The 16,201-nt window shown below is 41.9% G+C and overlaps 1 protein-coding gene and 1 pseudogene across 1 annotated transcript in view; one reads left to right on the top strand and one right to left on the bottom strand.

Moving 5' to 3' along the window:
- Liprin-alpha (PTPRF interacting protein alpha) overlaps positions 1-16,201 on the bottom strand; it is a 332,503-nt gene that overhangs the window by 107,253 nt on the left and 209,049 nt on the right. The window contains exon 17 of the mRNA XM_080280589.1: positions 1,871-1,954. Within this exon, the coding sequence (XP_080136715.1) occupies positions 1,871-1,954 (84 nt within the window). The remainder of the gene's footprint in view (positions 1-1,870; positions 1,955-16,201) is intronic.
- LOC145410486 (5.8S ribosomal RNA) lies at positions 6,741-6,876 on the top strand (annotated as a pseudogene).

Below are 16,201 nucleotides of genomic sequence, written 5' to 3' on the forward strand. Positions count from 1 at the left end.
CTGAGAGTGCATATCATCTGTAACTAATTAATGGCTACACAGTGATCACTAGCCACTAAAATTTTCATCTAAAAGCGAAAAATCCATGCCAAATCTTACCTGACCAACAGGGTGATTAATTTGGAACTGAACTGACTAATACATGAGAGCTGAAAGAGTGAGTTTAAAGTGTGCCGCCATGAACAAGGGAAGAAATAAGATCTTTGAGGGGGAGGAAAATGACATAAGTACAGGTCTATTGGAGAGGCTAATTACTGTGAACTTATGCATTATGGTCTGACTCAAGATATTCACTACTGTAGTCATTATCCAGTATTCCTGGAGGAATACTCAAATTTGGGAAAGAAAGTATGGTACCATTAAGACTTAATCACATCAAAGCATCAGTAAAACAGCATAAAAGCAAACACGGCATTATAAAAACACAGACCTAGTGACTACTTCAAAAACATTTCCAGGACATAGGAAAACTGAAAACAAAATATTATCTTGGTTAGCTTAATCAGATCAGTATTACATCAATATACCAAATACACCACCATTCCAACCCGAGTGAAATGCATCAAAGTTAGTTGCATCCAAGTCTGCTGTTAGTAAAATGAAAATACAAACTTGAAGGTCCTCAAGGAAGGACCAAAATGTAACCAAAGGTGTGCGATTAGGAAGAGAGAAACACTACAGTGTGCGAGATTAGCAAAGAAGATCATCAGAGAGTGCATTGTTGTGCGCTGTCAGAAAGAAGTAAAAATTCAGAATGAGCAAGTTAATTATTTAACGAGTGGAAGAGTAATGGAGGGTTTTAATTCTGGAAAGTGGGGTTTGTTGAAAAGGGATGTGGAATAAAAAGAAGGTGTAACGTGAACAATGAGAAGGGCTATAGCACTTTTGGATGGGGGGGGGGATGGGAAGAGAGGGAGAGAGAGTTAGGACAGGAGCTGGGAGAGAGAAAGGACTGGGACAGAGGCTGGAAGAAAGGGAAGGTCAGGACAGGAGGTGGGAGAGAGAAAGAGTTAAGACAGGTGCTTGGAATGAAGAAATGGTGTGGTGACAGACCAAAGGAGGTCTAACGACTAGAAAGAAGAGCAGCAGACTGAGGGAGATCTGAGAGCTAGAATGAAGAGCAACAGATTGAGGAAGCACTAGCCAAAGGCAGAGTGGAAACTATGGAAAGGCTACTATTGGGGAAAGGCTAAGGACAGCATTTGGCTATATGAGGTAGGCTGAGTACAGCTGAGGGAGTAAGTCTGACAAAGGGCTGAGACAAGAAGGATTACATACATGATGGCAGAGGCTTGGAGGGAAAAGTGGAAAATCTTATGATGGGGTGTGTTGGTCTGAGAGGGGGAAGAACAGATGGGAGGGAAGAGGAGAGAGGGGCATGAGGATATGGAGGATGGGAGACAGTCTGAGGGAGGGGGATGCAACAGTGAAGGGATGGAAGGTAAAGAGATGACTGGTGCGTCAGTGCAGATAAGAGAAAGACGGAGATGGGGAGGGTGGGGGAGTCTGAGGGCCTGGAGATCTTACAAACTAAGGGACAAGGTGTGGAAAGGAGAACAAGTGGGACAGCACAGGAGAAAGAGAAGGATGGGAATGAGGGATCAGGGATGAGGGATCAGGGATGAGGGATGGGGGATGAGGGATGGGGGATGAGGGATGCGGAATGAGGGATGCGGAATGAGGGATTGGGGGATGAGGGATGCGGAATGAGGGATTGGGGATGGGGGATACAGAATGGGGAATGGGAAGAGGAGAGGAAGTCTGAGGTTCTGGAGATCTTACAAACTGAAAAGACAGAGGATGTGGGGAGGACAACAAGAAAAAAGAGAGGGACAGGGGATGGGGAGGGGCAGGGTGGGACAGTAATTACCTGAGAGCCCGGGAGGGAGCCCGCTGAGGGGCGACGGGCAGCCATGAACTGGTACATATGAGAGGGGGTCATGCCAGCCGGGGCCTAGATCAGAGTACACCGTCAGGCTTTGTGTGCTGCCATGTATGGATGTGTGCATGTGTCCTTATGTATTTGTACTTGTTGGTTACTGTGTTTAGTACTGTATACTGTATATAGGCATATGTGCATGGGTATGTATTTATAAGTAGGAAGAAATGTATATGTGTATGGGTATGTCATACTTATCTATGCATAACCACACCCCACATATAAATACGTGGGTGTGTGTGTGTGGGTGGGTGTGGGTGTATATATGTGTGTGTATATATATATATATATAAACAGTAATACCTCGATATACGATACCCCCAGATGTGATACCCCGGCTTAACAATGGGGGTAGAAATATCACCATACCCAGCCTATCACTGACCAAACCCCGGTTTAATGATGGGTTTTGATTTTTTTTTACCGATTTTGATGATATTTTAGACTGTATGTGTTTAAGTTGATTTATAAACTGTTTTTAGACTTAGATTAATGTGTTTTATCCATAGGTGGGGTGAACACTGTCATTTTGGGGTACAGTTTACTAAGCCTGATTTTTTTCCAGACTTATATTTGATGATTTTCAGATTTTATTTGTTGGTATTAGTAAGTGACTGACAGGTGTTAGGCTTAGGTTAGCTTCCTTGACAGCTGTTAGGCCATTTAGATTGGCTTTAAACTTGTTTTGGGGCTCATTTGGGTGGGTTTTGGGCTAGGTTTGGAGGGAAACCCATGACTGGTAAAAGCTCCACATTACTTTACATGTTAAAAGTACCCCAATATATGATACCCCGCCTAACGAAGGGGCTTTACCTAACCAATTACATCGTTAAACCAGAGTATGCCTGTATTCACACAAATATATAAATATATATATATATATATATATATATATATATATATATATACTATATAAATAATCCCTCAATTAACTGGACATCCATTATCAGTCCATTATCTGGATTCAGCGATCTGGCTGTTCAAAACCATTATTCGTACATTCTTCCAATTTAAGTGGACATATCCTTCCATCCGGGTGGAAATTATGGCCATGTGAACATTCTTGCCTAGTCGAGCTTTTTCTTTTTCTTTTTTTCTTTTTTTTATGTCACTGCAGGGTATGGCCCTGCAGTGGTGATTCTTTCTCTGTGGCTGATGGGTCTGTTTGACCATGGTACAGTAATTGCTTGACTATGGTTTATAGGTCTGCTTGACCTGACAGAGTAGTTAAACAACTGGAACAAGTGTTATACAATCTACAGTAATCCCCGTACTATCCAGACGTCCACACTCCGGACACCCCACTTACCAGGCATTGTGGGCCTGGACCTTCGGAACCCAAAAATGGCCAAAAAAAGAAAAAAATACCCCCAAAATCCGAATTTTTCCCCACCCGTAATTTGAAATTGCCACGCGGCGCCGAACAGCTGGTTTAAACCATGGCCCCATCACCCTTTCCTTCCTCCCCCCTCCCCCCTCCCCTGTCAGAGTTGCCATTTGGTATTTTTCATTACCAAATGTGGGCCAATTTGGTAATGAAAAATTTGTTTGGTAATGAATCAGAAAAATACATAACCAAATGGATTTTTCACATGTACAGGTCTCCCTCGTTTTACGCTGTATCGTTTTACAATATTTCGCATTTACGATCCTTCTTCTTTAGTACCAAGTGTTCATTTTACGATTGAGCTCCCATGCATTTACGATTGGGCATGTGGAAATCCCGCACTCACAGGCAGATCAGCTAAGAGTTGAGTGGCATACCCGCCCTGCCCACACAGTTTCCCGCGCTTCTGCCTGTCTCACCCACGTGCTCGTTCAGCGTACAACATCTGTGCATCTGTGTGCATCAATGCCCAGGATATTACAATTTTTCCTGTTCTTCATATTTTGCATCTCTAGTGCCACCACCTTGATGTCTTGTAAATGCCCAGGAACATCTGGTGCTGGTGATATGAAGCCAAAGAAAGCAAGAACGTCCTTAACCCTGGAGTGTAAACTTAATACAGTATCGTGAAACAGCACGAAGCAGGTGAGGGGGCAAACTCCATCGCTCGTTCCATGAGTCTTGCACAGTCGACTGTATCGACTGTTTAAAGAATGCTGTCAACATTAAGAAAGCTGGGGAGACAAGCACGACTCTCATGGCCAAGATGCTGACTCGCCAACAGGAACCCATCTATGAGGAGATGGAGCGGCTGCTTAAGCTTTGGATAGACGACCAAACGCAATGCCGCATGCCCCTATCCACCTCCCTTGTGACTACCAAGGCCTTGTCTAATTGGGATGACCTGTGCAAGAAGGGCTACGAGGTTAAGGAGGGAACATCATTCACCGCAAGTAAAGGTTGGTTTGAACGTTTCAAGAATAGGGCATGCCTACACAATATTAAGATGACTGATGAGGCTGCTAGTTCTGACAAGCCTGCTGCCGACGCTTTCCAGCCAGCCCTTTTGAAGTGGATAGAGGAAGGTGGATATTCCTCTAAACAAGTTATAAATTTTGACGAGACTGGCCTATACTGGAAAAAAATGTCCTCTAGGACATTTACTTCCCAGGAAGAAAAAACAGCACCAGGGTTCAAGGCATCAAAAGATAGGCTGACGCTACTGCTGGATGGCAATGCAGCTGGCGACCTTAAGCTGAAGCCTATGCTCATTTATCACTCTGAAAATCCCATGGCATTTAAAGGACTAATGATTATTTATCTCCCAGGCTTCGTCAGTATGCATCAGAAAATAATCCTGACAACCGTTTTCTGCTGCTGTTAGACAACGCACCTAGCCATCCATCTGTCATGCAAGACTGGGCAGATAATATAGAGGTGATGTTCCTGCCAACCAACACTACTGCATTAATTCAGCCAATGGACCAATTCATAATCTCTGCATTCAAGGTCTACTACCAATGTCACACAGTGTCGCAACTTCTCGCTGCCACCGACACCCCAGACAAGCCAAGCATAAAAGAATTCTGGGCAAAATACAACATCAAGAAGGCCATTGACAACATAGATGCAGCATGGAAGGAGGTGACACAGAAGGCCATGAATGGGAGTTGGAGAAAGATCTGGGAGGAGTGTGTGGCAGACTTCACTGGCTTCCCTGACGTACAGGCAGTACGGAAGGATATTGTGAGGATTTCACACCTTGCAGGGTTCAAGGACGTGGATGAGGACGACATCCAGCAGCTGTTGGACTCGCATGATGAACCTCTGTCAAATGAGGACCTCATGCAGCTGCAGCAGGAGAGGGTCTTTACTGAACAGGACGATGAGGATGAGGACAAGGATCCACAATGGGGCCTTGATGTGAAAACACTTGAGAGGCGTTTGACAGCATAGAGAGGGGCATGGAACTTCTCAGGGAACGTGACTGCAACCCAGCCTGGAGTGCAACAGCTACACGTGGTGTGGATCAAACCCTAAAAGTTTACAAGGAGATGTACGAGGCCAGGAGGAGGCTGGCAAAGCAAACAACAATTTCCAGCTTCTTCAAACCCATTGCTAGTCCATCTGCCTCTACTACCACTGAGTCATCCAGCCCTGCCACCCAAACTTCCACCACCTCTCATTCGCCTAAGATCCATCCCTGCCATCCAAACCTCCACCAACCCTGCTTCCTCCCTCTCCACCTCGTGTTGACGAGTGATGGGCTTTGGCCCAGGATGTCTCCTAGCCTCAGAGGAGACATTAAGGCATTACGTCCTCCAGCCTCGGGGGGGACCGACTAAGGGTTGATGGAGCTACAGTACAGTAGGAGGGTACATAATGGTACAGTACAGTACATGTTGTTTTTGCTATTTCATGTCTTCATGTTTGCAACCATACTTTACTGAGGGATGCCTTGGGAGGAGATGATGATGATGATGATGATGATGGTTCATTCACATCAAACTCGGCAAGCACACCCCCGTGATGGCAGAAGAGGAAAAGAGAGAGAGAGAGAGAGAGAGATACAGAGAGAGGATGTGTGGAGAGTTCTCGGAGGTCGAAGGACTAAGGGCACGGTGCCAACTAACTGGCTCCTGGTCATCCTCCTCCTCCTGCACTGCCTCCTATTGCTCCTCCTCCTCCTCCTCGTTCTTGCCATCATGCCCCCCTGCACATTCCCGGCACCCAACAGCATACCCTACTCCCTAAATAGAACAAAGGGAGAAGGAAGACAGACAGCCCTTCTCGAGCACCCAGCATATATGTACATACAGTATATATATATGTACATATACATATGTATCTATATTATCCTGCTCCAGCTGCTGCTGCTGCTGATGCTCTCCTTGTCCTCCTCCTGAGGATTCCCATCCCCCCTGCTGCTACTGCTGCAGAGGTAAGACGGGATGAGAGGGGGAGGGAGAGAGAGGATGGGTGTCAATAAAGTATTCTGTCAAGGGGAAGGAGAAGGAAGAGCAAGCCCCTCTCGAACGTAAGCTGATGATGTGCGCTGCTTTACTTGTTACTATGGAGGCAGAGGCCCACCACCTATGACAGTAGTATCATGTGCCACCCTCTGCCGGCGCTCTCCCTCTCTCTACGTCTCCCACCGTTGGTTGGGCGAGTAGCCAGCAGAGGCAGCAAGAGCCGGAGAAAGGTGGCGTTGGTTGATATGTCTGATGGTGTCGGTCCCTATTCCTACTGACGAAAGAGGAAAAGCCTGGTCGGGTGCATCCCGCAGGCAATCCAAAACTACTTTTACCAAGGTCAGCCGTGAGTGACACCTCACTGGCTCTGTCTGGAAACCTAAGAATTGTGCGACATGGACCTGGCAAGTCCGAGATCGCTTCTTCTCCCAAACTGTGACACAACTCTTAACGGGGGATCACTTGGCTCGTAGGTCGATGAAGACCGCAGCGAACTGCGAGTCGGTATGTGATACGCATTTTCAGATACATCGACAAGTCGTACGCACATTGAGCAAAACAGTCAGTGCTGGGTGATACCATATGTCTAAATCATATGTGCTCCCTATGTATCAGATGGGTTGGTTGAGGATTTGTACCCCTCCTTGTAAAATCTGATAAACTCAGAAGTCATGGATGAGGGATAGGTGGATTTCAATACTTAACCGCCGGTGACAACAGGATTCTCCTGCTTGTCCTTCCTCTAAACCATGTAATCATATACAATGTTGGGTACCCCTCCCTGTAAAATCAGATTAACTCAGAGTTCATGGATGAGGGATAGGTGGATTTTATTACTCAACCGCCAGTGACAACAGGATTCTCCTGTTTGTCCTTCCTCTAAGCCATGTAACCATGTACAATGCTGGGTGGCTTACATCTATCGAAACCATATATGCTCCCTACGTATTAAGTGGGGTTGGTGGAGGATTAGTGCCCCTCCCTGTAAAACATTTAACTCTAAGCCTTGGCCACCCCGCTTTTGGGATACATGGCATCTGGCAATGAATGAATGAATGATGTTTTCAAATGTACATACATATGTGATTCAGATGCACTACAATACATAAAACATCATCATTATTATTGCATATTAGATCACTTGTATGGGTCTTGGGTTCCTTATACACGAGTCCAGGAATGCATCCCTATTTTTCCTATTAAACTTTAATTTCTTTACGATATTTCGGTTTACGATTGCCTTTCTAGGAACACATACCAATCGTAAAACAAGGGAGCCCTGTATAAGGATACACAGGATGGAGATGGTGGATTGTTTGCTCTCTCTGATTAATCTGCTTGCCTATATAGCGTGAAAATAATCAACATGCTGTTAATTATAAGGAGAGTGATTACATGTACTTCCACTTGTATATATAATTAATGATGAATAAATGCTAGCTTTACAAAATTGGTAATGAAAAGTTAAATTTGGTAATGAAAATTGAGGAGTTTGGTAATGTGGCCGTTGCAATCTGCCAACTCTGTTGCCCGTCATCAACAGTTACTGCCTAATTTCGATCGTGAATAGATGCATATCGCAATGGAAGCCACACCTGCTCATTTTTTGTGAATAAACAGTGAATAAACTGCAATACCTCGACACTAGACCACACGGGAATTTACAGTGTTGTGCAGTGTTAAGAATTTAGAATTTAGAGTGAAAAGGATTAACTGTGGAGTGCTTTTTGGCAGTTGAAACTGGCGGCTGAAATTGGCGTGGTGCAGTTAAGAACAATGTGCAGTGGGGGTAGGGGGGTTTTCAAGAATACTCCCCCAGTATCCCTGCTTGTCGTAAAAGGCGACTAAAAGGGTTGGCGGAGGGTTAGTGCCCCTCCCCGGAAAACAACTAACTAAAAAAACAAACAATAAGCCTCAGACAAGGACTGACCAAACGATGACGACCAAGGACCGGACAAAGGACATTGTAATTGGAACCTGGAATGTAAGGGGAGCGAATGATGAGGTGAAAGAGAGAGATTGTCCAGGTGCTTGAGGGTGCGAAAGTGGATGTATGTGGAATAACTGAAACAAAATGGAGAGGAGAAAATGTGAGAGAATGGGAGTATGGATGGGGTATATGTGCAGGAGTAGGTGAGAATGAGAGGGCAAAGGAAGGAGTATGTATAGTTGTGAGTAAAAGATGGAAGAGGAGCATAAGACAGTATGGATCAGTTGGGTCAAGGATTGTGTGGGTAAAGTTGAAAGTTGGAATACAAATGTGGGCGATTGTGTGTGTGTATGCGCCAACGCAAGATCGTGCTAGAAGAGTGAGAGAAGAGTTCTGGACAAATGTAGAAGTGTGCATGGAAAAGTTTGGAAGGAATGAGAGAGTGTTTTTGATTGGTGATATGAATGGTAAAGTTGGGAATGTGAAGGTGGATGGAATAGTTGGTGAGTGGGGTGTGCCTGCTGAGATAGATGAGAATGGGAGTGCGTTAGTGGACATTTGTGCTGGGAGGGGGTTGGTGATAGCCAATACCCTCTTCAGGCATAAAATGATTCACAGGTATACATGGCGAGTGATAAGAAGGGTGGGTGGTGAACTGAATGAAAGGAAGGCAATGATTGATTATGTGTGTGTGGATGAAAGGATGCGAAGATGTGTAATGGATGCAAGAGTGTATAGAGGTTGGGGGAGTGGACTTTCTGACCACTACTTGGTGATGGCCAGAATTAAAGTACAAGAAAGTTGGAGGAATAGAAGAAGGGAAAGACGAGAGGAAGGAGTAGTTGCAAGGAGAGTGGAAAGGCGACAGGAGGATGAGAAAAAGGCAGAGTATAAGAGAGAAGTGGAGGAACAATTGGGCAAATATGAATTGGAGCAGATGGGAGACGTGGAAGGTGTGTGTAGAATATTTACAGAAGAAATATGTGCAGCATGTGATGTGGTGTGTGGAAGGAAGAGAAGATGGAGGGGGGTGCAAGGAACAGCGTGGTGGACTGAAGAGGTGAAACAGGCTGTGGCACAAAAGAAGAAAGCATACAATGAATGGATGAGAAATAGGGGCGTGGAAGAGGTTGAGAGGCGGAAGAGAGAGTTATATGTAGAAAGGAAGAGAGAGGTGAAAAGATTAGTAAGAGAGAGTAAGAAGAGAGTGGATGAGGAATTTGGAAGAAATGTGAGTGTAAAGTGGAGGGACTGTAAGAAAATGTTCTGGAGAGAGGTGAAAAGAGTAAGACAGGGTGGAAGTGAAGTTAGCAGGGGAGTGAAAGATAAAAATGGTAGATTACTAGTGGAGAAGGGAGAAAAAGTGAGCAGATGGAGAGAACACTTTAAGGAATTGTTGAACGTAGAGGATGGAAGTAATGCGAGTATAAGTGGCTGGGGAATGGCTGGGAGAAGGAGGGAGGTGAGAAGACAGGAAGAAATCAGTAGGATAGAAGTTGTGGAAGCAATGAAGAAAGTTAAATCGGGGAAAGCCCCACGAATTGATGGAGTGTGTGGTGAAATGCTGAAGCATGGGGGAGAGATAGTAGTAGAATGGATGTGGAAGATGTGCAGATTGGCCTGGGAGGAAGGTAGAGTCCCGGAGGATTGGAAGTCAGGTATAATTATTCCCTTGTACAAAGGAAAAGGGAAAAAGAAGTGTGTGGTAACCATAGGGGCATTTGTCTTCTTAGTATAATAGGAAAAGTGTATGGTAGGATACTTATTGACAGAGTTAGAGAAAGAACAGAGAAATTAGTTGGAGAAGAACAGGGAGGCTTTAGGAAGGGAAGAGGTTGTGTAGATCAGATATTCATTCTCAGATCTTTAGTGGAAATGTTTCTAGAGAAGGGAAAGAAGTTGTATGCGGCATTCATGGATTTGGAGAAAGCATATGACAGGGTGGATAGACAAGGATTGTGGAAAGTGTTAAGAATATATGGAGTAGATGGAAAGTTGTTGAATGCTGTGAAGAGTATGTATGATGGTGCGAAGGCTGCAGTGCGTGTGGATGGTGATCTAAGTGAATTTTTCTCTTTGAAGGTTGGGTTGAAACTGGGATGTGTCATGTCTCCATGGTTGTTCAATCTGTACATGGATGGGGTAATAAAAGAGGTACAAGGTAGGGTAGTGGATGTTGGAGTGGCCATGGTGAGAGAGGATAGTGTTTGGAAACTCCCTGTACTGTTGTTTGCAGATGATACCGTGTTGTTGAGTGAAGACGAAGGAGAGCTGCAAGGCTTGGTGGATGAGTTTGGGAGAGTGTGTAAGAAACGGAATCTAAAGGTGAATGTAGGGAAGAGTAAAGTGATGGTCTTTGAGAGAGGTGAAGTCAGTGAATGTACAGCGAGGTTGGATGGTGAGGAATTGGAAAGTGTGAGTACGTTTAAGTACTTGGGTAGTGTGATGAGTAAGGATGGAGGTTTGGAGGGTGAAGTGTTTGAAAGGGTACAGCAGGGAAGAAAGGTTGCTGGTTCCTTGAAAGCAGTGATAAGAAACAGGGAAGTGAGCATGGAAGTGAAAAAGTTACTACATGACAGTATTGTGATACCAACTCTAACGTACGGAAGTGAAGCTTGGACGTTGTTGGAAGGACACAAGTCAAGAGTGAGAGCAGTGGAAATGAGTTATTTAAGAGGAGCCTGTGGAGTCACATGGAGAGACAAGCTGACGAATCAGGATATAAAGGAGCGCTGTGGTGTTGATGTGGATGTGATAGGAAGCGTTATGAGGAACACACTGAGGTGGTTTGGCCATGTGGAGAGGATGGAGGGTGAAAGACTGACGAAGAGAGTGTATGTGAGTGAGGTGGAGGGGGAAAGAGGGAGGGGGAGGCCGAGGATGAGATGAAGGGATGGGGTGGAGAGGTATATGAGAGAGGGGGGTGTGAGCTGGGAGCAGGGGAGTGAAATGGCGGGGGACAGGGCGACTTGGAGGCGATTTGTTTGTGGCCACCCCAAACGTGATTGAGGCGTCTGGCAATAGATAGATAGATAGACAATGCAAAGAATTAAGTGCAGCACAACACTGGATTACTGTACATGCTTCAAGAGCATTTTAACCACTGCCAAAAACTTAGAGAAGGCGGCCACAGACGTGCTGTAATTACCCTGGCTGAGGTACAGTCACTTCTAATTCCTCATTCTTTGGTTCCTTTTCATTTATTTCATGCTTTATGTCCATTACTGGTGTGAATAGGGCTTAAATAGGTTTAAATAGGTGCTATGCATGTCTGGTAGGGAGTTATTTAGGTGGCTTTCAAAGTCAGGCTGGGTTAGGGTCCTAAAGTACCAGTCCACGAGCCAGGGGCCCACTTTCCGGACAGGACCACTTTCCGGACATGTCTTTGGCTCTAGTACGCTGGATAGTAGAGGGATTACTGTACCGCAATGGCCTGTTACAATGGCTTTCAAAGTTAGGTTATGTACGAAATGGGACCGGGGAGAAGTCTATTATCCATATGATCCACATTTTGGACATGCCTTTGGCTCTATTACGACAGATGATCGAGTGATTACTGTGTGTGTGTGTATATATATATATATATATATATATATATGTATATATAGCTCTCTACATGTCAATAAGTGGATTGGTGGAGGGTTAGTGCCCCTCCCTGTAAAACAAATAACTCAAAGTCAAATGGCCACCCCTTACGGGATTATGGCGTCTGGCAATAGACACACACACACACACACACACACACACACATATATATATATATATACTGTATATATATATATATATATATATATATATATATATATATATATATATATCTAAACATACATATATATAATACTATATATACAGACTGTGCTCACATAATATGCGATCCTATAGCACAAAACTCACATAACATGGGAGGCAAGTTTTATGTCCAAATTTAGTCATAAAGCGAAATTAACTGACATCACGCGGGTGGAGGAAGCTGCCCATTTTTTTAAACACCATACTGTGTGGTAATAATAGATGTAACACGGCCAGTGGCCCCAATTAAGATTCAAATAGTCATAACGTGGCAATCTAGGGTCATAACTAGGTGGGAACAGGCATAAAGCGGCCTGTGATAGTCACAATGCGGGATGCATCAGCCTATGATGTACTGCTCTCAAGTGTCTGCGTGGGGGTGTTGTCACAGTCCACTGAGCATTCCTGCCTCAGTTATGCCTACCCTCTCTCCTTGCTCTGGTTGCACACATGTTCTGTGTGATCTTTGCTCTTTTTTTGGACCATGGAACTCCACTCCACTTCCCCCCAGATTGCCCACAACCTCCTCCATTCTGGGTGAAGAATCCACCAGTGTTTGCATGTAATGAAGTCTATATTAGGTACGTAAATGTCCTGGGAAAAAGCCCTGAAAAATGCCCCAAAAGGTGAACTTGGGGCTCACTTGGATACCACAAAACCCTTTAACATGTAAACATATGGCCCTATAATGCAAAATTCTCATAAAGCTGGAACTTCTGGGAACAATATTCACATGTTATGTGAGCACTCTCTGTATACATATACCGTATAGTGTACGTATACATATACAGTAAGACCTCACTATAACGGACTAATTGGGGCCCAAGTCACTCCAAAAAATGCAAAATTCCAATAAAAGCGACATCTGGACTTCCCCCTACTAACCCCCATATATGTCAGACATTAGTCTGGATCGAATGAACAGTTTGTGAACTGTTTTGACTACCATTGTGGTACTGTACTGTGTTATAACATCACTACATTAATCAAATGGTATAATATTTATAATAATACTGTACTGTACACTGATAAACATGTCTTTTATTTACCTTATCTTGGTGAACATAGCTGACGTGGTCAGGCAGTCCGGACTGCTTCTGGCTTTATTGGGCTTTTTCCGGTACATAGAAATTTTAGTCCGGTAGCTCCTCAATTCCGATAAAAGCGAATGCCGGTCTACTGAAGTCCATTATATCGAGGTTTTATTGTATACATACATACATACATACAAACATATATATATATATATATAAGGGGAGGTGGATATGCAGAGATAAGTATGTGTGTACTTGTGGGCACATGATGATATGTGTGAATATGTGTGTGTTGGCCACTTGCATTTGGATGTGTGTACGTGCTCTGATATTGTAGTTAGCTATGTCAAAAGTTATACATAACTACACAGCTCTGAAGACATCCAATAATGACTAATGTATAGGACCACAGTAAGGAGCTGAGGATGAAAGCTATTGCACATGACTATGAGCATATTTTACATGATAATAAGTCATAATGTAGGGATCTGGGGTAGACTGTGTGACTTAGAACAATAAAGGTTATTTAATTCATTGGATGCATAAGGTCTCTCTCATCTGAATATCTGACTAACATTAGCTAAACGAAAACAGATAAAGGAGGACATAATACTCAAAAGGGAATGTGTTGTCCTCTAAAAGTCATGAGCAGCCTTTAAATAGCTTACTGTTCATTGCTTTGATTTGTTCTCATTAGGCTATGTATTGCATGGTTTAGTAAACTGTGGCTCGTACTGGATATTAGTGTCACAGCGTAATGGGGTGTAATGTCAGGGAAAAAGCTCGCCTACCATATCACTAAATCTGCTTCACACTCATGGCATGTCTGTCACTTTCTTCTCTGATGCATCAGCATCCTATCAAAGAGAATCAGCTACAAGTAAAGAAACATACCAAGCTTCCCTCAGCTTTAAAATATTAGACAGCACAGGAATGTGGAAAGCAGAAGAGGTGAAACACTAGGCAAACTTTTATCCATGATTGTGCAGTGTGTGGTTGGGAGGTGATGTACAGTAGGTAGAGTGTTGATGTGCATGAGTGTGTAGTCAGGGTGTGGTGTACCTGCAGCTGGATGTGAATGTGGCCAAGGTGTGACTATGGATGTAGTTCATACCTAACCTGACCCCAACAGGTGGAATGTGGCCGGGGAGAGAACAATGAAGGTGCACCACAAATGCCCCTGATGCTAATAAACCCCTCAATGCAATGATATATTTTTCATTTCTATTCTTGCTGCCTCCAGACAATTTTATTCAGCTTATGGTAGACTTCTTTTAATGAAGGCATTGATGAAGCCTATATCTGAGCTCTACTGTTCAAAAGTCTCCTACAGTGCATAAAATCATCTGGAGATAGCAAGAATGAAATAAAAATTATATTCCAGCAGAGTGATGGGGATAATACCCTAGAATGAAGGAATGTTGCAGATAATCAGTGAAAACAAATGGCAGCCAAATTTTAAAAACATTTAGTTAAAATACAGCCTGAGTATTAAGTAAGTTCTCTGAAATACACACATCAACTATTAATGTAAAAGATTATGGATCCCTGATCAACTAAGGATGTGATAGTTAATTCTGAATATTAGCATGTTCATTTAAGAGCAATGTTGATTGTTCTTACTTGATACTCTCAGGGTGCAATAATTTTGAAATTCTATATATTTAAAAAACCTGAGAATTACACAAACAGATTAAGATATTCAGTCTGCTATGCATCTGTAATTCCCAAGCTAGGGTGTACTCAATGTTCAATTAATATTTCAGACTAATATACTGTATGTATGTATATGTGTGTGTGTGTATATATATATATATATATATATATATATATATATATATATATATATATATATATATATATATATATATATATATATATATATATATATATATATATATATATATATATATATATATATATATATATATATATATATATATATATATATATATATATATATACATATATACTGTATATATATATATATATATATATACATATATATACTGTATATATATATATATATATATATATATATATATATATACAGTATATATGTATATATATATATATATATATATATATATATATATATATATATATATATATATATATATATATATATATATATATATATATATATATATATATATATATATATATATATATATATATATATATATATATATATATATATATATATATATATATATATATATATATATATATATATATATATATATATATATATATATATATATATATATATATATATATATATATATATATATATATATATATATATATATATATATATATATATATATATATATATAAAATGAGGTTTACTTTAAATACTGCATGTTCTCTGAGTAATTATGGTATGAAATTAACATATTAAAGTACCCATATAAAACTGTAAAGTCTCAGCAATTATCTGATCTAAGACCAACATTTTATACTTCAAGAATTTTATAACACTAACATTCGAAATTCTCAAACGGTTGGTGATACGAGCCATCAGGGTGCAAATGTTTGGACTTTGCCTCTTACTGGGGAGGAGATCTTATTTATTTCCAATGCAAGTGACAATGTTTGGTTCCTGGTCAGGTTGGAGTTTCTTGTGCCATGGTTGGTACAATGCAGTAAAGGCAATAGCTGACAGCTGGGAGGCATCACAGTCTGGACACCAACTACTTTGGTCCCAACATTATCCCTAACTTTCTCTGCACAATACTAAAAAATATATAACTGTACTATTTCCTACCCCAGAATGAATGCAACTAGTGTGTTCACTGTTTTGTATACGGTGACTATAAATGACAGGTGGTGGGGTTCTGCAAACTTTTCTGTTCTTGTTCTAACAAGGAATGCAGCAGCATTATCAGCACATACATGTGGTGTAAGCAGCTCAACATTTTCTAGTACACAAGAGGGAGAATTGTAAAATGGACTTACTTCTCTATTCCATGTCCTGAGAGATCAAAAAGTTATGTTCTAGATGTTATAACCCATGTTTATATGAAACAATTTTAGAATGAAGATAATGAAGAAACTTGCAGCAAACACTGGTCTCAGAATCCAACACAAGAGGCTTCACACTCTATCTGAACACTGAGTACACTTTCTGTCCTCAACGGACCTTAC

The sequence above is a fragment of the Coenobita brevimanus genome, chromosome 85 (assembly GCF_032717465.1).
Source record: "Coenobita brevimanus isolate Jiangsu-jjx chromosome 85, ASM3271746v2, whole genome shotgun sequence".
In the NCBI taxonomy this organism is placed as follows: Eukaryota; Metazoa; Arthropoda; class Malacostraca; order Decapoda; family Coenobitidae; genus Coenobita; species Coenobita brevimanus.